Source organism: Trachinotus anak, unplaced genomic scaffold (assembly GCF_046630095.1).
Source record: "Trachinotus anak isolate AG129_WGS33_773 ecotype Australia unplaced genomic scaffold, CSIRO_AGI_Tana_v1 ptg000004l, whole genome shotgun sequence".
Taxonomy (NCBI): Eukaryota; Metazoa; Chordata; class Actinopteri; order Carangiformes; family Carangidae; genus Trachinotus; species Trachinotus anak.
Genome location: NW_027273855.1, coordinates 2926641 through 2954306, shown reverse-complemented (window position 1 = coordinate 2954306; position 27666 = coordinate 2926641). Strand labels below are relative to the sequence as shown.

Below are 27666 nucleotides of genomic sequence, written 5' to 3'. Positions count from 1 at the left end.
AGGTCCAATGTTTTTGCAGTTTGAACCATACTGGCCCACTCTCCAGATTTATGGAGATGCTGTACCACAGAGCTGGGGTATCTCTTTCATAGTGTTTTTCCACCACTTGGTACCGAATAGCCAGCTGTTGATAAAACACAGTTAGCAGAGAATGGTTTCGATCCATCGACCTCTGGGTTATGGGCCCAGCACGCTTCCGCTGCGCCACTCTGCTGTAAATCACCCCAGATGGGACTCGAACCCACAATTCCTGGCTTAGGAGGCCAGTGCCTTATCCATTAGGCCCTGGCTCAGTTTTCATAAAAGTTGAGTTCTGTAGACACACAGTAAGTTCCAAAGCGACAACATTTGAAGCACAATCTGCGTTGAAATGTCAAATGACACAACACTGGCCGTTGTTGATATGGCTATTGTGATAGTGCCAGAACAAGAACAATGAAGAGATACAGAGGAACATAAAGATGAGGAGACACATGGAGTTTCAGTAATGCCCCAACACAACATAGGACACGAGACAAAACCTGTGACAAATTACTAAAATGACAAGAAGACAATAGAGCTCGCTTTAGCTCATGAACAAACTACTTGTTTCTCTACAGAGAGAGGCCATTTTTATTTTCTATTACCAATTTAATTGGTCACATTTTGGTCCCTTTGAGTACTTGATATAATTTATGCAGATCAACCTGTCATCAAGCATTTAACGTGTCCCTGTTGTACTGCAGGATGCTCTGTTGCAAACCTCACATAACACAGGATGGTTTTGGATCAGTGTAAAATAGGTGATAAGGTTTAAATCAGAAAGTAATGAATGGCACTTTTAAAAAACTTACAAACACACTTACAAAACACTCTTAACCACTAAGATTGATTGATATTGGGAACAAGGCATATTTCTGTTAACATATAGTGAGTTCCATCTGAAACTAACTAAAAGTTCACTGTATTCATGTTAGTACAAAAAAGTAAAGGACGATATTTTTTTATGTATACTAACTGCAAAAACAGTGAGCACAGATTAGTAGATAGTTCTAGACACATTCTGACAGTCTATATGAATCTGAAATCAAAACCAGCTTGACCTACCAGTTAAATGTCCAACATACTTAACATTGAGAGCTGTTCGTCTGATACAGAGAGAGAGAGAGTTCCTTTCACTATCTGAGAGATTTTTTCTGATTAGTATAGTGTAATCAGACTGACCGACCAGACAGCTTTAAATACTTAAATACATGCCTGATTACCTCCAGCCCCCCCCCCCATCTCTCTCTTAATTACTAAATTATCCCAGTTATTCACTCAAACTTCATGTCACCCACATGCAACACACACACACACACACACACACACACACAAATGTAATGAGTCCATTATCCCAGCCATTCAGTGAATGGTAGTGTGATTTACTTGATGATAGATGGCAGTTAGAGATACTGTCTCTATACCACACACACACACACACACACACACACACACACACATGCAGACAACACATTTTCTTGCAAAGTATTAGGTGAAATATATATAGTCCACTGCACACAGAACTAGATACATCATGTGGAAGAATACACAAGCATTGTACACCTGGACGCAATTACACAAAGGTAAGAACATTGAAAAGACTGCTGTAACGCAAACACACACACACACACACAGACACACCGAGACAAGCAAGTACAGTCACTTGAGAATATGGAGATGCATCGTCACAATCACAGTATAAAACTCCATAAACGCCTCAGAGGAGATTTGGATGGTTTATTAAGTCAGTGTGAATCTACTTCTTCACATGGAGGCTGAATCATGATTTATTCATACAGCATTCACTTAGTGAATTGGTTTGCACATAGACATTTAATGTTAATCAGTCACTGGAGAATATTTGAATTGAATCATATGAGTTGGCACACTGGCTTTGACCTTTGACCTTTACACTGCTGATTGCTTGTGATGAATTAATTGCAGGCATTTAGACGCATCCTGCTGTATCCTTCTGGACAAATGCCCAAATTATAATGTAAATGTAAATGAGTCTTTTTCAATTTCATGCTATTGGCATGCAAATTACTTGGTTATACTTCACAGATGAGTTTGTCAATGTTCAGATGGATGTTTGCTCATGTGCATGTTTGTAAAATTCAATTTACGTTTTGTCAGAGAAAAAAAATATGTTGCACATATAGAAGCTGCTTTTCAGTAAAAGTCCTCAAATGCTTCCAGGCTTATCTGAGAGTTGTGATTTTACAAAGGATAAAGATGTTGCTCAGTGAACTGTTGCAACAAAAATGTTGAAGAAATTTAAGTAGCCATAAACAGCTGCGTCTGTACAAAATCCAGATGAGCTGACTGTGTTTTAATAAAGTAGCTAACACACTTACAGACACACAAACCAGCAGCTGTCAGCTGATTTGGCCATTGTTGGACTCAAATGATACAACTTTAATCCCCTTCACTGTCAACAGGATTAATTATATTGTAAAAAGAAAAGATCAACCTGGTAAATTACCTGTTAAAGGTATTTTTTTCAGTGAGTTCACACATACAGATACAAAGTGCTGGCAGTATCTGGCCTGTAGTTCTGGAGGTGTGTTGTGTGCATAATTTATATACTCTGCTCCAACTGGATAGCTGTTTTCTGAATTGTTTCCACACGTCGTTTTTCTTCTTTATCTCTCTTGCAGAAAATTCTGAAGCCAGAGGCTGCAACAATCAGCTTTCTCTCTATTTTGTTTAAAGTTAAAAAAGTTTAAAGTTCCTTCAGGTAGTGGAGTGTAGTTATAAACACCTTTGTGCTTCTGTTTCCACCGGAATCAATAAGATTTCTCTACGTAGGTTTTGCTTACACTGCATCCGAGGATCTTTGCATAACGTTTTGCCTCTCATGACTTTCCCCTGTAATGTAGCTTGGTGCTTTTTGAATCTGTCGTACTCAGTGGGGGCACAGGGCTGCTAAGCAATGAATATTCACAATGAATGGCAGCTGTTGTTGTCCCAGCTTTTTAAATCTGTATATCCTGTATCCACTCAAAGATTTATCCATGGCTTAAGAAAGTAGTGCCATAGTGCATAACATGCTGACATGCTGACTTCCTTATAACAGCTCTATAGTGCTCCACATTTTATTGAGGGAAACTTTATTGTTGTGCATCTCTACATATGTTTGTGACAACACAATGATGATGACTAGTAAGTGTCCAAGATCTTTGCTCCTCACTGTTGAGTAAACTATTTTGTGCCTGTTATATAAACGGGGGTAGTGAATAAGTGAACAAGGGGGTGATTTCAGACACAGCCTTAGTGTATTTTTAAACATCCTGCTCAGAGAAACATGAAACACATGTAATTATTTCTAAATTCAACAACTTAAAATGGCAAATTAGCAACAATTTTGCATTTCATATTTCATATGAAATTCAAATGTTATGTTACTGTTAAAAACATGCATTTAACAATACATTACTAAGTGTATTTATATAAAATGTATTTTGTAGATTTTTCACATTTTTAAAGCATAAACTAGAAATTTTTATCTATCTTCAGCATCTCAGGATCACAACATTATGTAGTTGTACATTAGCAGCTGTAATGATACGGTATTTTGGATTGAGTGATTCAAAGAGCTGGTTTTATCTATTGTCTGTTTATATAGTTCAGAAATGAAACCTGGTTCTTGGTGTATGTCGTACTGTATCCTCCTCCTCCTTCTGTAACCTCACCTTTCTCTTCCCACTGTGTACTAATAGAGCACAAAAGCCTTCAGAGAGATATTAAAAATCAAGAGATATTTCATTATTCATTTATTCTTTCAGATCTGTTTCTATCTAGGCCAGTGCTTTCTAGGCTCTGGGCTGGGGATGTTGCTGAGATGTGGATTTCACTGGGATGGTTATCTGGTACAGAATCAGGATATTCTCTATTATTAATTTTAACAGCAGCAGCCCCCAACAGTGGCACTACCATTGCATGACTACTGAAGTCAAACGGCAGATGTTTACTCACCCCACACTTCAGAAAAACTAGAATAAAACCTCAAATAGGACAGTCGTTTCCTCTGGAAGAGACTTTGCAGGGTGTTTAAATTTGGCAAAATGTAAATTTTAAAAGCTATGACCAAGGATCTTGAAAAGACTGTTCACTTTTCCAGAATATTTTGGAGGACCTGATTAGATGTTCTTGCAACCAAACTTTAGGTCTTTACTAAGACATAAAAAAATCCTGATAAGGGGGATCTGTGCTTAAGGGTTTTTCCCCTCTCTCTGGAAAGAGACGGTGGAAGGAGTCTAATTACATCCTTGCTTTGGCAACAACAGCCCCTGACAACAGTGGCTGTGCTGTAAATTTACCCTTGAGAGGTTTCTAGTGTTAATATCAGTGGCTATCTTTAGCCTGAAGCCTTATAATTAAGCAAAAAAAACCACAAGCTTCATATTTCTTCCATTTCCCTTAAGTATTAATTTGCTCCAATCTGCCCTGCTGTCAATAATCTAGAGCTGAGTTGAGCTGACATTCTCACCTCTCTGCCTCTCACTGTGTGTCAGCATTTCATTCCTATATTATAACATTCAAGAACTGCAAGGAAGATTTTTACTCCTTTTAGTCAATGAAGGGATTTGACTTCAGTGTACTGTTGACTCTAAGTCAAACACAACGGAAACTAAAGAAATGCCGAAATGGGACCAGAACAAGTGGCTTAAAGTTTTTTATAATGAGCTAAAGAAAAACAAATGTAGCATATATTTACATCATTTCGGCTGGAAAAAGTTTTAATTCCTCAGATCTGGATGTCTGAGGTTGTTTCAGAAGTTTTTTTATTTCTCACCGCATTCCTCTCACTTCAGCTCCAATTTAATCCGCAAAGGCCCACTTGACTTGTTGGCCACATGGAGCCAGAAGTAGACAGGATCAGCAACGCTAAGACTAACTCTAACTAATAGTTTACCTCGTTATTAGCTGTAGATTAAGGCCGGCTGGAGATGCACAACAGTGGCGTATAGATGTATTAGTCATCTACTCTCCCACAAGGAATGCTGCAGAAAATGTATATTTGTGTTTTACCTAAGGTTATTCCTCATACAGTGATCTTTGTCTGCGAGATAGATGTATGTCAGAGGGTCCAGCCATTTTTAGGGTTGATTTTATGGTTTTCAAATGGAAAAGTTAGCAGCCGTACTTTATATGAAAGAGAAACAGTTTTTTATATTCTGGAGAACAAACTGAAAAATTCCAAAATAAGCAGGTAGAGTGCTTTTTCAACCAACAAGCACTTTCAGTGTTATTTTCATGGCATTTCTGTGTGGGCGAACCAGCAGAAACAGAAAAAGAAGAGAGGTAACATTTGAAGTCCCAAGTTCCCAAGCTGTGATCTCTGTTAGTGAAGCACTCCCTTTGCATCCGTCAGGAATCCAATATCTCACTCAAAGGCACCGTAGATGTGTTTATTCTTGCTGTCACTCGGGTTTGAACCTTGGTTCTCAGGTTGAACAGCAGGCGTTTAACTAAAAAGCAATAAAATGTTCTTTCCTGATTGATTGAATAATACAAAAATACAAAGTGGCAGGTAGTAGACGCCAGCAAAGCCTCAGATTAGCGCTACATATACACTTACACAAAACATCTCACCTTTAACCCTCGGTGTTACCGATCTGACATTCCCAGGGCTGTGTAAACAAGAAGAAACCACAAGAATTTGATTCTCCTTGTTTTGTCAGTGATGGGAAGATGAGACAAAGTGCCACAAAAGGTTGGAAGTCGGACTTCCTTTTCCTGTTTAAATAGAGCCGAGACTTATCAGAAAACAGAGAGGATGTATGGTGACTGATAGTGGTTTTTATCGTCTGGCTGGGCTTTAAGGCAGAGATTTGTGATAAATTTGAGCCTCACAGCTGATCGTAAATTTAAACCTGAACTCTTTGCGGACATCGTGACTATCCATAATCTTCACAGGACAGCTCCTTTTTTTTTTTTTTTATGTTCGCCCAATTTTTATGATGTAAAGATACACTTATTGCCCATTTGCCAGAGCAAATGTCCACGAAGCATACCGTACGTCTAACACACTTTGAGGCTGAGCCAAAAAGTGGAAGCTGCAGACAATTTAAAGACTGCAGTGATTTTTCACTCTGATGGGTGTGGACGTACAGAATCTCTTGAGAAGTGTTGACTTAACTCTTGTGTGGTTAAATTCATGCTGATGATTTTAGTCACTGGCCTGTGAAGGACAACAGTAGTGATTTTCTTGAGTATCTGTCACCACCCCAGGCCACTGAGGGTTATTGTTTCCTCTTGGGATGAGTCCAGTTCAGAGTTATAAACCTCAAGTCTCAGCCTCAGCAGCACAGCAGACAGATGTGGTACTGACTCAACTAAATCTAAAACTATGAAGTCAAATTTATTTTCGTGTATTTGGATGGAAAAAAAGAATAAATCACCAAATAACAGTCTGATTTAGGGCCATTTTATGAAAGAGCTTATGTTTTACATTTGGTCATTATGAACAAATAAAGTTTGATGGATACATTTTCCTTGGGCTTAGGAGCAGCAGAATGTTTTTTTCAAACCCTGAAAATGCTGGTGTGAGATGATACAGTGTTTTTGTTGCTACTGTAATTATTGTTTGGGGAGGTTTTTGTCGTATATGATAGTTGGCATTGGCGGTCCTCTTGATTAATGCTGGAAAAAATTTACCTCCATGGTTTAAGGAAACTCAAACCGACTGCTGGTAGGAGGCAACAAGACGTGAACTGCAGCCACCTGTGGTTTTTCTCTTCAGAGTCTTCATTCTCTTTAGGATTGTGAAATCAATTTGAAAGCTCAGCATGAGAAAAGTGACTTAGCTATAGCTGCTCATCAAAAGCTGTACAGCTGTGAGCAAGGATTTAACCAGTAACATTATTCTGCACAGAGCAGCTCCCGCAGGAGACTGTATGTAACTGTGTGAACGAGAAGCAGAGAAAACAGTGAACCTTCTCTTGGATAAATAAAGATTAAAAGATGATTTAGATTAAAAAGTAAACAGAGACTGGACCATAATGTGTGTATGTAGCAGCGCCCAGCAGCGACACAGTCAACAGCCTGATTATGATGAATAATCATACACACAGAGGTCGAAGGTCAAGCTGTCCACGTGGGTCTGGTCTGTCGGTGACACAGTCCAGACGTAGTGTGCCTGTGTGTTTGGCTATAATTTTGCTGTGGTATGTGCGTGTGGGTGCTGATGTTTGAATATGTGAGAAGATTTGAGTCCATGTGGAATAGTGAGATGCAATGAGAAGAGATGTGTATGTGAATAATGTGTTAATGAATTTATGTGCATATTTATTTTTTATACTATAGGAACAGATACATAACCATAGAACAGTGGTTCCCAACATGGAGCAGGACCAGATAGATTTGACAGGTAATTGACATTATTAAAAAAAAAAGTTTCAAGTTGGATTTTAAATGATCAACTGAGTGATAATGTGTCAGGGAGACTGTGTGATATCTGCACATTGATGAGCTGATCTGAACAAAACTGAGCACTGGGCATGACAGACTGTTGTTTTACACCATGTACTTCAGTGTGTTATAGTAGTAGATACCTGACTTTGCATCAGGGACACCTCATGAGGCCCAAATCAAATGACAAGCAGGTCAGGATTTCGAACGCTGTGATTGTTCAATGTGTGTTTTGAAGTGTCACAGCAGGAATCTAACCAAACCAAGAACCCCTGATCTAAAACAATCATACACATACAGCCCAAAGTAGGGCTGCTGCTGTCAGTTATTTTGGTAATCAAGTATTCTACCGATTATTCCATTGATTAATCGAGTAATCGAATAAGAACAACTTTTGTCTTACTAAAGAATAAGACATTAAAAAACAATGGCTAAACTAAACCCAGCTCACTGTTTATCTCCTGCGTCTGGTGTGTGCATGTGATGACATTGTGCCGAACAGGAAGGTAAACACGTCTGGCAGTGTAAAAGAAGACAAAAAAACCCACTTATACACACTAACCTCAGTGTAAAAAGGTTTTAAAAGGCCGAAAATCTCCGGAGGATCGCTGTCACTGTCTTCCACCATGTTTTGACTGACACATTACAAACCCATGTTGCTTGGCGTGCGTGCGGCTGTTGCTGGTTGATGCTACAGAACCTGTTGTGAGTTAAATTAACCGCAGTAATCCGCCACAGTTATAGTGATAATTCAAATTTAAACGGTCATACTAACCGTCTGGCATTTTTACTGTGATTTAGCGTGAAACCAGTAATCATTTCATCTGTAATGGTGACTATTGAGCTGTCATATGGATTAAATGAAGCTTCGTTGCAAAGAATTTGCCTCGATGGCTTTTATGAATTGAGTTAATCGAGTTTCTTGAGCCCTATTTGAAAGTTAATGTATGTAGTCTGATTTCAGCCTAAGAGACTGTGTCCTGCATGTATGTATGTGGACATGTGTGTTAGGAATGACTTTGTCTATGTGCCTATACTTGTGCATGTCTTCACATGAGTGCCCATCTGTGTGCCTATAGGCTTTATTCCCAGACTTCTGCAGGCCTGCCGCTGTAATTGCACCAGTAATTGGTGAAGTGATAACCCCATTTCCACAGGAAATGTGCCCCGGTTTCCTCGCCTCCGCCGCCACCACCCCTTTCTGATGGCGCAGCTAACAAAGTCCTCCCCCTGGGAACGTTGCACCAGACAGCTAAAGTTCCCTGGGGCTCAGCGAGTAGACTAACAGATGGATGAAGACAGACACACACACACACAGACACAGAAACAAAACTACACACATGGGTAGCTGACAAACACACTCAAATGGACAATTCTGCAGGCTGTGAGAGAATAATTGGATAGATTAATGATAAGTGTAGCTTGTGTGTGTCTGGATGTAGAAACAAGGAGAACTCACTGTAAAACACAAGGAAAATAACAACGTTAGACTCCACTGAGTGAGATAATGTTTGAAAGAGAGACTTGATTCTTTCATCATCCTTTTTTTTTATTCGTATCTTGTACATCACTCAGATTTCACTGTACTACTGCAATTCCTGCAAGGCTAACAGGAGCTCTTGCACTCAGTTGGGAATTTTTCCCTTCTGTTTATAAACTGTGGAATAACCCAGTGCTGCCTGTTTGCTAATGAACTGTGAAAACATCCTACCTGTCCAGCAGTGTAAGGGTCAGGTCGTCATGTCACCCCGATGTGTTCTTGTGATGCCAGCATAGAAAAGCAGTGCCGACGTCACAGCTGAGCTCAAAGCTGGTCATGCCTGTAAGAAGACAGCTCAAACGTCACTGAAAAGAGACTTTAAAAGCACCTAGTTGGGACCCAGACTTTGCCAACCATTGGTGAATACTTAATTCTGAAGTTATTTCTGGGTAACAAACCTGCTGCTTCTCATTACTTGTCAACATTTTTTTTATCACTTACTGGGACTGGTGACCTGTCCAGTGTGTATCCTGCTCTCACCCAATGTCAGGTGGGATTGGCTCTGCCCCCCCTGCGACCCTGTAAGAATAAGCGCTATAGATAATGGATGGATTTTATCAATTAAAAAGCAACAGTTTGTCCCAAAGTTGTTAAATCCTGATTCAACTTTTAAAAACACCCAGACTTACGAGCTGTAACTTCTTGAAGTGCTACATGCAAGTGGGTAATTGAACCAGTGAGTGAGAGTGCACATTGTTTTTCAATGAGTACTAATAAGCACACTCTGTGAGATTCTGTGCCTTGACCTTTTTTGTGCAACCTCATTTGATTCGTCTTGACAAACAGTTTATTAGCAGTGTTTGTTACCTTTATCTGAAACACGTGTCAAAAAGAACCTGCTCTTTGTCTTTCAGTGACTTTCCATCTGAACCACCTCTGAGGACTGGAGCACATGTAGCTGCTGAGCTATTTATGTATATTACATTAGCCTGTAATGAATCCATTTGAAAGTCACCGTTTTGTATCATATGATTAACGTCTGCACGCCATGTAGTAAATGAGATAATGCACCCGGAGCTCATCATTAATTTAAAATCAGCCTTGTTTTGCCTTCACCTGAGAGAATGACACACTTGCTCAACATTTTACATCTTTATTTACAGTATTTATGTGAAAAAGTTGCATATAGCAGCCTGGTTGGTTTTTTACCAAACAGCTCTAGCTTAAATTTTGATTAACTGTCTTATGACTAAAAGACAATGACTCCATAGCAGGTGTACCAAGAAAACAAACAAATAAAAAAAAAACTAATGTCTGAAGAACATTTGAAAAATAGCTAACAGAAGCTGCATCAGACTGACGTCAAGTAGTATTTACATGCACTGTTGCATGAAGTCTTTTGAGGTTGTTTTGCTTATGTTCAGGTGTGTTTGTTCATGAACATGCCAGGAAACAGATGCATTAGTGTGTGTGTGTGTGTGTGTGTGTGTGTGAGGGAGGGAGAGAGAAAGAGAGAGAGAGAGAGCAAGAAGAGAGTATGTGTTGCAATGCAGGAATGTTCTTAGCTGTATCACACGCCACACATTTGCTCTAATCACATTGAGGTCCATCAGAGCTCCCATGACCAGCAGCCTTTAATCTAATGTTCAGCATGGATAAAAATACCTACCCACTAACACAACACACATATAAATACACAAACAGTGTATCCACAAAAACAGATACTCCAATAGGCAAATGTGGGCAGGTTATAAAGAAACCTTTCACACACAGACATGTTCAGTGTGTGTGGGTGTGTGCATGTACTGCTAGGATTATGTCTTAGCGTCTTCTGTTCTTTTACGTCTTAACCTTTTTTGTCTTTGATTCCCAGTGACAGGAGTCAAAGGCCAATTGGCTTGGATCAGAGGTCGTGACCCTCGTTGACCCCGCTGTCAACTTGATGCTGATAAGAATGGCTGTGCTTAGCAGGCGTGAGTGTGTAGAGAAAGATCAGATCATGCTGCTTTCATAGCTCAGAACAAGCAAGTTATTTTCCTGCTATAATTACCAATTTCACATTTCTGTACTCTATCGTATCTTTTTCTCTTGTAGCTTTTTATCCTTTGGCTTCAATGACTGAATAAGATCAATTAATATCTTTTGGCTTTTATGATTGAAGTTCTATGGGACAAGTAACAGATAAAACCCAACAAACCGTACGTTCCATGATTTTAAAGGATGACGCAGTGTCGGGTGTTCCTTACCCCCCTCCAGTCTTGGAACGTACAAACTTGAAGGGCTTATATCATGGCCACTTGCCAACAAAATGGCATGAGAACTAAAAATATCAGACATTAATTTACACACCTGATTAATTTTAATCCAGCTTTCTGATTTTAAACATCATAAAATGTAGTTATTGAGCCTCAGAATTTCTGTCGTTTGCTTTTCTCTGCAACATCTAGCTGAACAGGAAGGGGCTTGCAAGGCCAGGAGTCTTATAATCCTGATGAGATTTCATTGACTGCTGTCGATCTCTAGGACAGAAAATAGCTGAACAGTATCGTTAACACTGTCTGTAGAGAGGAGATAATGATACATAACACTCTCTCATACACAGGCTGCCTCTGTCTCCAACCATTAACCAGAATTTTTTTTTTTTTCAGTTGTTGTATGTGGCTGTTAATATAACCCCAGCTCCAAGCTCTGTATCTGAGTCTCAGCTGCAGCTACCTTTGCCTGCAGTTCAATTCTGGTGCATTCATTTATAATGGCAAACCGACCGAGGTCATAGGTGTGTGGTTAAACCTCCTGGTAACTAAAAGTTGTTACAATTCACCATTTATGAAAGTAAAGTACACATGTAGTTGTACAGTTGTATCTAATACCTGCCATGCATTTAATTTCCTGACTGCCTAACATGAGTGAAAATTAACAATGAAAATTTATGAAATTAAATCCGTCCCGGAGTCCTGCCAGTAACAAAGGCCGCATTTCATTTCCACACCTGTGTTCACCTCATAGGCCAATGATAACACTCTATATGCAGCATATTTAATATCTGATGGAAGATAATAACTAAAAGCCATGTTCCCCATCACACTGCCATACACAAAGGTCGAGCTTATGTGAGCTCCATTTTTTTTTCAGAGGCCATTCTGGCACAATAGTGACACCCTGGACAGAAGTCGTGGTCTGATGAACTTTATGATGACATTAGACAAACAGGTGTATGTTACCTGGTGCTTTCAGATCACAGTGGTTCCAGAAGAGAACATGTTAAATGGTAGAAATGTAGAAACTTTTCTTTGCAAAGTGACAATTTAGCACCATGCTAACTAGTATTCAGCATATTGTAACAGTGACATCTGTGTTATGGATAACTGGCAGGAATATGAAAGTCAGGGAATATTATAGAAGTTATTACATGGTCTGTGTCAAACCCAGTAAAATTACAAACTGCAGGATCTGTCTGAGGATGAAACAATCAGTTCTAAAGAAATATTGCACAGTGAAGTCACCATATATTGCCCAGCCTCTTCACAGAATGTAATTATAGTCCAATTTCACTCCTAAACCAGCTCCCCACAATATAAAATGTCTGCTGATATTTTGCTGATATTCTTTGCTTTGTGTCTCCTTCTGTGTGCTGCATGACAACTCGCTGTTTTGTTGTAAGATTGCTCTTCTAGCTTTCAGTGCAGTTTGAAGGCATTTGGGAGCTCAGAGTTATTTTTAAAAAAATCAATTTTAATTCAGAGTTTCTAAAAAGGCTGCAGGGTTGGAAAGCAGATTGCCTCTGGGTCGATAAAAGCATCACAAACCGCCACAGACGAGTGCTGAAACTTTCACTAACGATTTCACTGAGACTTCTCAAAGCATCTATTCAGAAGTTATTGTAGAGCGTGAGGGGAATTGTTTGACCTTTTTTAGACTGTGTTGGGTTAATAATGACTGAAGATTTAATTTTGTCTTGGCAGGTGAGTGTGTGAACATACTGTTGAATGTTGGCAGGGACAGACAGACAGGCTGCGGGCCACAGATGACGCTTTCTGTATCCTGAAATATCTGTAAATGTATGTGATTGATGGTATCATGAATGTGTGCGTGTGTGTATGTGTGTGTGTACCTTTCCATTAACTAAATGCCTTTGATGTCTTGGAAAAACACTCCATTATTCCAAACTGCCCTCTGCGTTTTAGCCAAAATGTTGACGAGAGGTGTGGGCCAAATCATTCATCTGTGTGTGTGTGTGTGTGTGTGTGTACTTGTACTTGCTACATAGTAAGGACCAAAAAAGTATTTTACTAACAGAGTGAGGACATTTTGGCCGGTCCTCACTTTTTTAGACACCTTAAAATCACATTTTGAGGGTTAAGACTTGGTTTTAGAGTTATGGTTAGAATTAGGTTTAGGTTAAGGTTAGGGTGAGGGTTAGGGTTAGGCACTCAGTTGTGATGGTTAAGGTTAGGGTAAGGGGCTAGGGAATGCATTATGTCAGTGAGTGTCCTCACAAAGATAGAAGTACAAGTATGTGTGTGTGTGTGTGTGGTTGTGAGACATGGTGAGCGTGGGGGCTGGGGGGGTTAAGGAGGCAAGGCCAAGAGACACCCCTCGACACACCACACACACACACACACACACACACACCCCCTCACAAATTATGTCGGCATGGTTGCTGTCGCCAAGGCAACTGTCCCAAGAGTAAGGGTGGGGTGGGTGCAGCTGGTGTTTCACAACTGAGTCAGGGATGTGTGTGTGTGTGTGCACGTGTGTGGTGCGTGGTGGAGAAAAGAATGCGTTTTTTTTCCTACTGAATAAGAGCCATTCATCGTTGTGAGGTCAAGATAGGAACTGTTTGACTAGCACAATTTTCCAAAAAAGTGTGTGTGTGTGTGTGTGTGTGTGTGTGTTTGAGAAGGTGTGTGAAGGATAAAGACAGCAAAACAGAGTTGTAACCAAACACAGAGATTGTTGGTGTGTGGATATGTTTTTGGATGTCAAACATATCTTTTTTTATTTGTTTGTTGCTGACTCACTGATCACACCCACTTTCTATCTTTGGAGATGTATCTCTCTGCTTATGTGTTGACAAAGCTACTTTCAGTTCCCTCCAGCAGATCTGAGTCTAAAGTGAGGATGTGAGCTGGATTTCAGTCTGTCTGACCCAATGGGATCTTGTGACGGTCACAGATGCTGATTGTCGCTGGTGTTTCCACTGCAGAGGTGGTTTCACAATCAATTAAGCTGAGCTTTTCACTTTGTATTGAATTAAGCAAGGTCATAGCGCTCTTGTGGCAGACACTGTGTAATTCAGATGAAGTGCTGGATGCTTGAGTAGGCAGGGCGAGGCATGAACTCCACCAGGGTTAGATTCCCTGTGAAGAGGGTGGCTCTCAGTAACGTCTTGCCTGCAAATGGAAGTCGTGAGGCTCTAGTTTCAACACGAGAAGCTGAGTACATGATGTGGGATTCAAGTACTTTAAGCTGTCAAAACACTGTTGGGAAACAACATTAATGGATATTGTTTTGTTCTCCCTCAAAAATGTTAAATGATTTTGTGTTTGTTTTTGGTTTTTTTTGGTTTGGTTTGGTTTGGAATGAGTAAAGAGTAGACACTTAAACCTGGCGCCACCATAAATATCACATTAATTTAAATGGAAAACAGAAAACTGGAACTCAATGCAAAAAGAGCACAGGCGTTATTAACATTTTGCTGTAATAATTCCTCTCTGAGATGTGTAGATATGGTGACTCTGCTTGACACAGCTTTACTGTGACGTTTATGTGGCAGGTGATTTGATCATAGCTGCTTAGTCAGAGATGAAAACAAAGGAGAAGTCTGTCCAGTTTTTCTTATCTGTGCTGCTGCTGCTGCACAGGACATGTTTGGAAGAAAACTCTGCATGAATTATTTGTAACTGAGGCCGAATAAACCATAAACCTTGAACAAAACAAACAGAAAAGTCACTATTTTGTTGAATTCATTCTGCTGCTGATGCACCCGCTGAGATTAATGAAACCAAGATCAGCGTGAAGCAAAACAATTTCCCTTTCTGACCGTTTGCTGAATATTAACAAAGTACCCAGTGGGTGATAAGCAGAGATTTCCCACTGAGCTGAATACAAGATTCTGCTATCTGCCTTTAGTGTGCAGAACTTCCCTCTCCTACTGTGAGGTGTTTCTCTGTTTCAGATTACCTCTCCATTTCCATTGAGTCACGTCTCCCTCACTTTTCTCCCCTCATTTCCCCTCTGCTCATCCATCTCTTGTGTTTTTGCCTGACTGTCAGCGTGTTGTGGTTCCTCTCATTTCTGTCTCCAGCATCGGTTGTTCTTCTCTCTCCTCCTCCTCCTCCTCCTCCTCTTCCTCTTCTTCAACCTGATTTCTAAGCTTTTTTTTTCTCTGTTTCCATGTGTCTCTACCTCTCATTTCCCCTCCCTCTCTCTGTCACTTTGTTTACTCCTCTCTTCTCCCACAATTGCTCTGTCTTCTCTTGTTCGTCATCCATCCAATCATCATTTTTCACCCTGTCATCAGATAATTTTTCCTCTTTCTCTCTCTCTCATCTCACCTTTTTTCATCTGCCTTTCTCACCCTCCTCCTCCTCTTCAGTCTACCTATCTATCCGTCATTTTTTTACTGTGTTATTACACTACAATTTTACCTCAGGCTCTCGGCTACTCATCCTCCTTTCTCACTTGGTTCCACTTCCTGCTCAATCCACCCATATGCCTATCACCCCCCACCCCCCTCCCCACCCTGTCATTGGAAGGCGATTTTTACAGGTACTCTCTCTTCTATCCTTATCGACCTTTCCTGCCCAATCCCAACCTGTCTTGTCCCATTCTTTTTCTTCCCGCTCATCCTCATCGTCATCCATCAATGTTTATTAATTTCCTCCATCAGGATTCCTTCCATTCTGCTCTCCCACCCCCTCCCCTCTTCACCTGTCTATCATCGTGTCATGTTTTGACATTTTTTTCCATTTTCATCTCGTAACTGTCTTCACCCATCAGACCGTTTTCATCTTGTTGTCACTTTGCCATGTCATTTTTCTCATCTTCTCTCCCTGCCGCTCCGCTTCCCCCATCTTCCCCTCCTCCCTCTTTTTTTGACTTTATCTGTCTGCTGTTTTACCCAGCCTCTCTCATTGAGTTTATGGTTCATGTGCACAGTGGGAAATAAAGATATTAAGTGTTTACAAACTTGCAGGGACGCAAAAATGAAAGAAATCAAATTCAACAAACTCCTATTTGTTTTATTTTAGTCCTGCCCATTTTGTAATATTTTCTTACGTTGGGATCACATAATTACATGCCAACCAGGAACTGTAAGCAAAAGTCACATGGGCTCACAGCATGGAGCTTGTTAATTGGGCAGAGTTGTGGGAGCCTGTCATTCTGCAGTGTTAGATATGTCAAGACTTGTTGTTCAGGTCTCTGTAAATTAGTTAACCGAGACGTCTGAAGCTTGGGGCTCACTGTTCACCGGCATCTTAAGTTACTAGAGCAAGAAAATTCATATTTGTGCAACTATGTGGAGTTGAAATAGCGTGAGCAAGCAGCACCTGCCATGCCTGAGTGTAATAGCTCAAGAGACCCGAGCACCAAAAAATGTCACAGACTTTTAGAGACTGTGTAATGCCTTTTTAATTCAATAGTGGGTTGTGGTTGTGGTGGATGGGACATCTACCCAGCTGCGTCTTCCACCTTTTCTTGGGAGATGCTGAGGTGGAGGTTTCCAGATCAGGCAGAATATGTCATCCCTCCAGTATGCTGTGGGTCTGCCCTCTGGTTTCCTCCTAGTTGGACATGCCCAGAATAACTTCACAGAGAGGATTCTGGGAGGCATCATGTTCAGATTCAACTGTGAAAGAGAAGAGATTTCCCCGTCAGTTCAATACAATAAAGAGTTTTCTTGGAGCCGGCAACTTAGGACCTTTACAACTTCATTAACTCCATACATATTTTAACATCATGCTGTTCATAATGCAACCTTCAGCTGGACTGGCAAACATAAGACATCAACATCCATCTGCAAACCTTGGTATTGTAGCCGTGTTTCTTGCCGTGTTTGGTCAGATTGTACCAACAATCTGCAGAAAGAGTTATCGCAGAAGAGCACATGAAGTTGTTTTTGCAGCAGGTCAGTGTGGTTATTTTGCACCACAGCAATAATTGTCTCGTTCTGACCTGATTAAACACATATTAATTTGAGCTAACTGCTACAAATATTCTCAGGGTGATTATGGCCTTTCTCTCACCCCACTCTGTCGCTTCTCATCTCTTCATCTATCCTTGCATTTTATATCCAGTCTGTCATCATTTCATCCTCTTTCTCAGTGGTCTCGTCTCATTTCTTTTTCAGTCGTGCAGCTCGATCTTAGGCGTCTCAGCAGTGTCCCACTTCTCCTCATGTCTGTCAGTATTTTTTTTGTTTTCACTCCCTTCCTCTTTGTCTTCACTCCTCAATACATTTCATACATCTAGAAGTTTCTTCTATCTTCTATCTCCTATCTTTTCTTAACTCTTTGTGAATGATGTCCCTTTTTTCTTCTTCTATTAAACCCACATGCCAACTAAGATGATGTATAGCACACAAAGAACAGATACAGCAGAGTGCAGAGGGTTTTCAGTCATTCATCACTTTTTTTTCTTAGGTTCTGCGTCCGCCCCAGTCTGCTGTAGTTTAGATGATTGCTATGTGTTCTTCAGGGAAGGCTGTCCAGGCAAAATGTAAAGAATAATGAGCAGCCACAGAGATGTGTCATCAAACAAATCAAAGGGTAGATTTGTGCTTTTTGAGTTGTTTTGGAGTGTAAATGTGGTGATGTCGTAAAGTTCACTAATTACAGATTTCTATGTCATTTTGATCTGAATCAAAGTTGAGAAATACAGTCAGTGATGAATAAATCTTTCAAGAAGAGGTTGAACAGGTTTCACCGTTATCAGATTGCATTGAAATCTGATGGAGACAGATTCGTCAGCAGGCCTGTCTGCACAAACAAAAGGACAAATCAGTTGGCTTCCTATCTATGTTTACATTGGTAGAACTTGATCAGAAAATATCTTATAAGGATTTACTTCAGAATGAACTGCTTCCAGTGTACTTTAGTTAGGTAGAACTGCCAGGTTTGAATGCTTGATTTGCACAGAAACCACCCAAGCTAGAAATTCACACCCTCGTGATACTGAAAGGAATATTAGTCAGATCATTTACTGTCTGATACATGTTAGATCTGTGTGTCAGTTCAGATTCAGCTGCATGAAGACACACGATGTGCGTTTGAGAGGTGTTATCCATCACATCATCCACTCGAGCGGCTGCCACTTGTACAGACCGAAACTACACAAGTGCTTTCCATTAAAATCTGAGTTTTCTGCTACAGTGAAAACTGATAAATGATTAATTTCTACTTTAAATCTTTCCCTGAGTGAACCAATATTGTGTGTTAAAGCTTCACTGGGCAAGAATGTACGTAAATTAAACCCTGGTTTATTCACATACCAGGAAAGTTTGCTCCTCTGCCTCTTGTCCCTTTGGTATCATTTAGTATAAAGCCCTGTAAAATGGACAGGTTGCTTATGAACAACATACTTTGTGCATTTTATTAACATTATGGTGCCAAATTTTGTGGGTTTTGACGTTCAAACGTTTTTATAAGCTCTTTCTGCCTCTCACTGCTATTTGGAGCTGCCAACGTGTGAAGTTATGCCTGCTGCTGCTTTAAAGCCTATATATGTTTATGCTTTTAGCTTTGTGAGCCGATGCCAAGTCCAATCCACCAAAGAACACTTGGCAGTTAAAATATGAAAGTTAACACAAGACAGACGGACGTGCAATTCATGTCCTCGCTCAGCTATCGGCCCATCTCCCGCACCATAGTTTTCATAGTTTACATGGTGAAAGAGTGTAATCATTTAAGAAACATTTAATCTGTCGTTCGTTATCTGTGCTTTCAGAATCAGTCGTTATCATACAATCTGTCTGGAGATGTAGTTCAGGAACACTGTGTCTGTGTTTAAGTGTGAGTGTCTGTGTTTGTTTATCCACAAAAGATACATTGCAGATTATTTAGTTTGACCTGAGTATCCAGTGTGATAAGAGAAGTGAAGACAAACAACTGACAAGTGCGTGCAATAGATACCACAGGTGTGGGAAAGTTTGTGTCTTTGTTTAATATGTCAGTTTATCTGAGTGTTTGTTTTTTTGTTTAATAAAATAATTTGCTTCATTCCTGGCCTCAAACTCTGACCATTTATTAAATTAACAGATGCTCACAGATGGCGTTTTATATGTATTTATTCTTGATCCTCATACCCATGTCTGTGCTTAAAACAAAAAGCCCAATGGGAACAGCAAAACTCTAGTCTCCCTTATGGAGCTAGAGCCAGGACTCAATTAGCTTAACTTAGCATAAAGACAGCAGGGGGAAGCAGCTAGCCTGGTTTTTAATCAAACAACACTTTGTCATTGTAGATTTTACATTATGTATGTATTAACCCAATGAGACCATTGGGAATGTGTATTTTTGAACACCGGAGGGAGCCAGGTTAACTGTTTCCAGTCTTTGCTAGGCTTAGCTGATTAGCTTCTGGCTTTAGCTCCATAGTTAATACGCAGACATGAGAGCGATATCAACCATGGTTTACTTTCATATCACCCTCCACAAAACTAAGCAAATAAATGTCTTTCCCAGTATGTCGAACTTTTCTTTTAAAGGAGCTATTTGTAAGTTTTACTACTGCTACATAGCCAACGTTAGCATTAACAGCTGTTTACTAACCAGTCTAGAAGAAATGATGTGAGTTCAGTAACAGACTTCATTCCTTTACCCTCTGACAGCTGTCTCCAGAGGTAGACGCCAGTCTTGTCTCTATCATGTTCTTTCTTCTACGGAAGTTAGCATGCTAACCAGCTAGCTGTGGCCCATCTTGTCACTAATCCAGTGTGTGCTCTATAATGTAGGGCTGCTCTGAGGATGTCTTTAAATTTCTTGTATTATAAAGACAACGATGGCGAAAACTCTTGTCAACGAAAATCACAATAACCCACTCTTGGCGAGAAACCACGTTTGGTGGGAAAGAAAACATACAAATATCGCCTTTAAAACTCCATTAAATTGGTTGTTGTAGGAAATGTATTGTTGATGTTATAGTTTGTTAAAATCCTTTGGGAAAAAAAAGAGCTAACATCAAACAAAAATCAAACTCACTGCATGTCTTTCTTCTCCTCCTTTGTCAGAGCTGATCCAGAACGGCCGCCTACTCACGCTGCCCCTTGTGGCCGGAGACCTGCACTCCCTGCTGCCTGACGAAGACGGGAGGCGTCTGTACGTGGCCATGAAAGATAACCTGCTGTCTACGAGTCTCGATGACATAACACAGAACCCACGCAAGGTTAGAGATGGAGGATGCAAACACACACATTCACATACCATCTGAGGCAAGGTACGATACAGACATACACATGGAAGTTGATGGATGCATGGAGATAACTGTGAAATACACACAGACAAATGACAGTAGATTCAGATAACTGATGTGTCAGGGCTTTAATGGGACTAATTACTGGTAATATGAGGAAGAGGAAAGTCACACCCCTCTGACTAATATCCCCTCTGATCACCTAGCTTTCTCTAATTCCTTACACTCATTACAGAAATACATATCTATCTCTGCTTCCTACCGTCATGAACTCTCTTTTAATCTCCCATTTCCACATAGACTGAATCACGGTGTTTTAACTGTAGAATTACAGCATCTTCCACAGTCTCATCTTTCACCTTGTTCCAACTGGGCTGTCTTTCCTGCCAGCCTTGTAGATAAAGCTGGAGTATTCTCATTGTTCAAAACATCTTCAAAATGTCAACCTTTTATGAAAAAGGAACTTGACTTTGGTCTGATCATTATTTAATATTTAGTTTATCCACTGATACTTGGAGAGATTTGAAAAGCTAAACAAGCCAGTGTTAGTTGTTGAATTCACTAATATGTTTAACTAACTAATAAAAACTAGGGTTAGGGTCCTCTAAAAAGCTCAATTTGAACAACCTGAGTGTCGTAAAAACTTTCTTAAATGGACAAACAGATAGAAACATATTAGCTTCCAGTCAGACCACAAATTATTTTCTGCACATAATTCACATTCCTACTTCTACCACTATCCAGGTTCACTGCCAAACAGAAGAACTATTGGTGCTGGAGAGCTGTTAGAGAAGAACAGCTGAAATCTGGATTGGGTTTTGAATAAAGGCAGGGACAAATGACCTCCACATTTTTGAATCATTAGTAAACACAGCTACCTGTGTGCAGCCTGTAAATACGAAATTTTGTTCTATGTAACTTGTTTATTTTTTTCTCTTATTTAGAGGATGAATCATATTCTTTTCATATCAACACTTTCAGAACCAGGGATTTCACATGGCAACAGTAATGAGAAGTTTAATGATATGATGCTTAAAACCCTGAGGCAGGAAGCGCACTGTCAGCTCTGCCCTGTCTTGATTCAGCTGGTCATTTTCCCACTCAGTGCACGTCACTCATCCTAATGAGGCTGAGCTATGCAGCAAATGTCTGCAATGGTACACAACAATGGTGCAACAAAACATGTCTAACATTGGTGTAAACAAAATAAATACGCACAGGAGCCTGAACCGAGATTTGCAGCAGGAAACACAACAAGCTTCAGATGCATGGGAATATAAATCTGGGTGGAAATCAGTTTAAACCTGCTTCTTCTTTCAAAAAATTCAGCAGTGGCTATTTCATAGAGGTTACAGGTTTTTATTTTGCAGTATTCGCTTTCATGCTGCAGCTTTAACACACTATCCAGGCAGCCAGACAGACATGATGATGGTTTGTCAGCCAGTCAGGTTGAGTTCAGGGTCAGAGCAAGGACAGCAACAGTGCTGCCTTTTCATAACTCTGCCCTGCCGGATCAAATCAATACTCTCATCAGTCAGATGTACACGCAAGCTATTAGACAGCCAAACAGGTAAGGAAACAGACAAACTGCCAGTGAAACAGACAGACAGACAGACAGGCAGCAGTCAAGCTGGCCAGCCACCCACTCAGCCAGGCAGTCAGCCAACAAAAGGATAGATAGTCGACTCATAACTCAGCTCTGTGCGGGCTGTAAAGTTATATATTTGAACATACAGTATTTATAGTCTGTTTATGCAGTTTTTTCCTGTGTGGTGTTAAAACCACTCGTGCTGCCATATTCCCTTCATTTCTGTTTATTTTCTCTGATACTGACATCCAGAGCTTCTTATCAGCGCTGCTCGAGACCAAGTGATGCCTACTTTTATTCATTTCATCGTCACACAGCCTAAAACTTAACGCATACTTATAGAGATGAACACATAGCCAGCTCCTGCAGTCCACTCCAGTTCAGGGCAGAGAGCCGAAAGCGACCCTTTTGTCATCAGTCACATTTTTCTTTGATCAGGCCAAAAGCCCCTGAGACATTCCTTCTGAGTGAGTCTACAGCTGGCAACCCACATTACACAAAGGGTCGCCGAGGGTTTGAGTGTGTGTTTAAGGCATTTGTTGTGTATTTGTTCCTTATTCATCATTTCCATTTTCTTCACTGGTATTCACTGTCAAAGCAGAGAAATTTAACATTTCTAACATATTTCTTTCCTTCTTCGATTTAGATTAGTCCCTTTTTGCAGAAACCCACATGCTCCTTATATGTTGTATAAACTGTATAAACAACCAGCATACCTTTCACAGAGGGGTAGATTTCCATTAACCAAAGTCTTTACCTGGTGAGAATCCTTTATTGGTGGTCCACGTTCCTGTCAGTTGGTATTTGGAGATAAGGAGGAACGTGGTCTCTAATCTAATCTGATCGTCTCGGCTCTGCAGGAATGACTACATCAGGGAGCAATTACTGGCCATCCAGAAATTGTTTCCTGAACACACCATCGTTTGTTATTAATCACAATCGAATAGCTGGTGTCACATTTTCTAGATTAAAGCACAGTCAGACTTGTAGGGCAAAAAAAAAAAAAAAGAGTTTTCTCTGAGGACCAACACCAATGCACAGATCATGTGTCTTATTTCTTATTATTGGTCTTTGAGTTTCTATTTGAATGACATTTTTCCACCTTTCAGTTTAAAGTCACGTGAACTAAAACAAAGGCAAAGTTCCTGCATTTTCTTCAGTAAACTTTGCAGTTTCTGTGGTATGTAGAGATAAGTGAGGACAATCACTTAACATATCAATTCAATCTCTGCTTCACCATTGTGGTCTCTGATGGAATGACTGACTCAGGGAAATATTTAGATTAGTCATGTAGCTGCCATCTCACACTCAGCCTCACCTCTCTCCCTCTGACTGTCTCTGACTGTCTCTCCCTCGTTTTCTGTGCTTTTGTTATTTCCTCGTCTGTTGGCTTCACATGAAAGCAGTGAAATAAGCCCCATTTTTGTAGTGTTCTTATTATACACTGATTAAATTTACATGCACTCAATCAATGCAGTTTGTTGTGATTAAAGCAACAAATGTGAGAATTGCGTTGTTTTAATTACATTAGTTCCAATAGGCTATTAGTCACGTTTTGAGAAATTAGTCCTCTAGTGAAGTCATCTATTTTCTGATTAGATTCAGATTTTCATGATGGAGAGTATGATGATTATTTTACCTGAACCCAGGATGAACTCATCTGTTTGAAAAACCCACTGTAACCAAACCTCAACAAACAACCCAAAGCAAAAACAACCTGATTCTGAAACAACCTGTGGATCTGATTCAGACACAGTGATTCAGACAGTTGTGGACAAACACGTGGCAATCAGTAATGTTTGGCCTCTAATCTGTTTCAGGCCTTCAAGAAAGACTTAACTTCTTCATAGCTGCCCCTGAGCCATAGCTGGAACAGCCTCCACTCTGCTTATAACTTTTGACAGATCCTATTGCTTCTCTCATTTCCGCATTACAGAGGATGGAAGAATTGTATTTTGGAGCAGTGTCATTAATCTAACTCTTTGGCAGTGATGACAAAGAACCCATATACAATGAAAAAGAAAGAACATATAAAGTATAATGAACTGGGCCTGTGGGTTGGCTGATGTCAGAAAACGGACATGAGTCATGTATGGAGGCTTCTGTGTGGGTAAACTGTCGAACCAAAACAAATTATCCAACATTTTTACTTTGCTGCTCTTTTAGCATAATGGGGGCAAAACATAATTCTTCTTAGGTCCTGTCAAGTCCAATAAAAACTTAGTGTTTATTAGAAAGAAAATCTGAAATGACCCAGTACTGAGTTAGAGAAGCATGACTGGAGCAGGAACCAATGGTTGGATCCATAAATGTGGTTCCCTCTAATGTTCTTCGTGACCAGGATTAAATAGCATCATAACCACGGACCGTTCAGTATCACCACAGTCAAATAGCAAAACAAAACTGTTGGCACAGCTGGAATTTGTGTAATCACACAAACAATTGTATCTTATGATTATGGTTTACATGTACAATAAATGTAACCAGGGATTTGCTATTTCATTTGACAAAGAAATCCTCTGATTGCTTTATACAAAGTAATGACGAAGACCAAATCAAATGGTGGATTGATTAGTCATGTGGATATTGGGACTGCTGCTCTGACAGCTTGGCTCGTCATCACCATTTGCTTTTTATTTTCTCCTTGCTGCCTCACTGTTCAGAAACTAAACATGAGGCATTAAAATCTCCCTCTTCTCCTCCTGGCCTCTTCCTTCCAGATTAGTCATGTTTCGCCATCTATCCCTGCCCCGCTTACTCGTAAAGCACCTGCCAGTGCCAAAAGCCTTTTATCGGAAATTCAGGGTGAAGAATAAAAACAGTTCCATAATCTCTTTCTCTCCCTCTTTGTTTTCTTTATCTCTTTTCACACTCTCTCTGCAGCTGTACTGGCCAGCCAGTCCAGACCGTGTCCAGGAATGTCTCATGGCTGGGAAAGATCCAGAGGTGATTCAAGACACACACACACACACACACACACACACACACACACACACACACACACACACACACACACACACACACACACACACACACACACACACACACACACACACACACACACAGATACACAGACAAACACGCTAGGTTGCATAAGCAAAGCAACATCTACCACAGCAAGTACTGTGCGTATGAATGGAGGTAATCAGTTTAAAAGTCAAATAGGGAAGGAAGTATATTTACACAGAGTCCTGCACAGATATTGATCAGTGGCTCCTGCCACACAGTAGGAGTTCTGAAACAATAAAGCAAGACAGTCGCATGATAGATAACAATCTAGAGCGGAACTAAAGTTGAATTAATCTGATTCGTTTGGGAACAATAAACAAACAGAGGTGCTGGTGAGAATATCAAGATTCAGGTTACCTAGATTGTTGCAGACAACAAAAAGACATGTCCAGTACAAAATGGACAGACAGGGAAGAAAAGAGATACATGTGCTTATCGGGCAAACATATGAAGATGTCCTTTGTCTCTTTAGCAGAAAGTTTATCTTTCACTTACACAACAATCTACTGAAAAACATGCAGTTCATGTTTTTAATGATTTTATTCAACCTGGCTCCTTTTGTTATTACTTTTCTAATATTATTTGCTGGTATTATAAATTCAACCAATTAATATAAATAAGAAAACAATTATACAATATACTAAACATCCTGCATTATTTCTCACATTGTCTTACTCTCTGTGTTTGTGTCTCCCTCTCTCTTTGTCCAGTTGGAGTGTGCTAACTTCCTGCGAGTTCTGCAGCCTTTTAATCAGACTCACCTGTACGTGTGTGGCACTGGAGCCTTCAACCCCCGCTGCACTTTCATAGCTACCGCCGTCTTCCAACGGGTATTACTGCAAACACACATAAGCACATAAATAATCATTTTCCTGAGGCACTTCATTTGGTAGAAAGTTGTCCTTCTGTCACAGTGACTGGAAGGGGAATCACTGAACCAAAGTAACAGCATTGTGTTTCTTAATGTTTAGCAGCACTTTATATTTACACATGTAGGCACAGTCATATAACACTCATAGTGGCCGACATGATTTCAGCTCACTGTCAGTGAAGAACGAATAAGCAGTAGAGCGAAAGTAAGAGGAAAGGTAGGTTTGGTGGTAAAGTGGACCACACCATCAAAGCCTGAACAAAATTAGTTATGCAAGTGCATCATATATGGTTTTGTGTCAGATTATATTTCTAATATAGATTCACCTTGTAATTTAAGATTGAAGAATATTTTTGATGCACACTGTTTTTATCTCCCCTACTGCACCTCCAAGTATAACATTGGTCCAGCAGGGACATTTAAATAATAAATGAATAAATGCATATAAACCAAATTTAAATGAATAAAACAATGAAATACAAAAAAGTTGATTGCAGATCACACTGCTGCTCCTACCACCCACTGTCCTGAGGATGTGTGTTCTGACTCGAAGCCACAGCCCCCATACACAGGCCTATCAGCAGCTGAAATATCATATGTGTGGTGTCTGCCCCTATGCCCATATATCTACCAGGGTTTACCCTGTGCCATCTGTCCATAATATACACAATGTACCTTTTGTCATTGAGGCTGCAGTCTGGGGGCAACTGGACACTGTCGATATTTTTATTTGACATTTTTGTGTCAAATGTAATGTAAATGTAATTCTAGAGCCCCAGTGTGTCAGCCTTATACAACACTGATTAATTGGAATGTCTCATCATTTAGGCACATGTGGGTTATCATTTTGTCAGAAATAGGTTAATGATTCCAAATTCCCCCAATTGTGTGTGTGTGTGTGTGTGTCTGTCTGTCTGCGTCTGTCTCCATATGTGTCTGTGAAATAGTGTGAGGTTTAAACCTAAACCTGTTCCAGTTGTGTGAGTGTGGGATTTTATATATGTGGGTATGTGCATTCCTGCATTTGTCGTTTTGGAGGTTGCAAGCGTGCCTTTCAGTTGTGTGTGTGTGTGTGTGTGTGTGTGTGTGTGTGTGTGTGTGTGTGTGTGTGTGTGTGTGTGTGCCAGCTAATGGTTAATCCCATGAAAGAGCGGGTGAGATCAGAGCAAAGGTTCAGACGTGGTGCTTAGAGGAGCTGGTGGTGCTGACTGGTTTAAGACTGGACTTCACACATTTTAAAATCCCTCCACTTAGCCTGATTACCCTAAATTAGTCGCTCACTGTGTGTGTGTCTGTGTGTGGCAGACAGGTTCAGCTGGCTCAAAAAAGTCTTTCTGCGTATTTGACAGAATCAGTGGATGAATAAAAGAATTTGTGAATTAAATAAATAATTAAAAAGTCAATTCCTGTCAGTCTGCTTTCTGATGTCCAGTCTGTCTGAATGACCTCTGTTTCTGTTTTCTTTGCCAGTCAGAGCATCAGACTCTGTCCTACAGCCAGACAGAGTGTGGGAAGGGGAAATGTCCCTACGATCCGTTCCAGAAAACAGCCTCCACTGTCGTCGGTAGGTTGACCGTCTGTTTCCTGATATCACCTGTGAATTACAAAACAAGAACAGCTACAACAAGTCTGTGAGGTTTTATCTAGGTGTGGATGACCGTATGCTCTAGTTTCTCCTGAGAAAAACACAACCTGTGGGCAGAAAAGAATCATCTGAATGTGTGTAATCAGTCGTGCAATCAGACAAACAACTAAGCAAAATGTGGGTTTGTTGTAGCTCTGTACAACACCCTCTGCTGCAAAATCAGCACATTACTGGCTTTGTTAAGAATATGATCAATTTGAAAAATTAGATGTTTTTTTTCTCAT

At 40.2% G+C, this 27666-nt stretch overlaps 1 protein-coding gene across 7 annotated transcripts in view; it reads left to right on the top strand.

The window, feature by feature from the left end:
- Nucleotides 1–27666, top strand: part of sema3h (sema domain, immunoglobulin domain (Ig), short basic domain, secreted, (semaphorin) 3H) — a 69719-nt gene that overhangs the window by 10537 nt on the left and 31516 nt on the right. For all 7 annotated transcript variants that reach the window (XM_071475266.1, XM_071475264.1, XM_071475260.1 and 4 more), the window contains 4 exons: nt 20148–20302; nt 24801–24863; nt 25637–25756; nt 27268–27361. In XM_071475266.1, the coding sequence (XP_071331367.1) occupies nt 20246–20302; nt 24801–24863; nt 25637–25756; nt 27268–27361 (334 nt within the window). In that variant the 5' untranslated portion in view covers nt 20148–20245. The remainder of the gene's footprint in view (nt 1–20147; nt 20303–24800; nt 24864–25636; nt 25757–27267; nt 27362–27666) is intronic.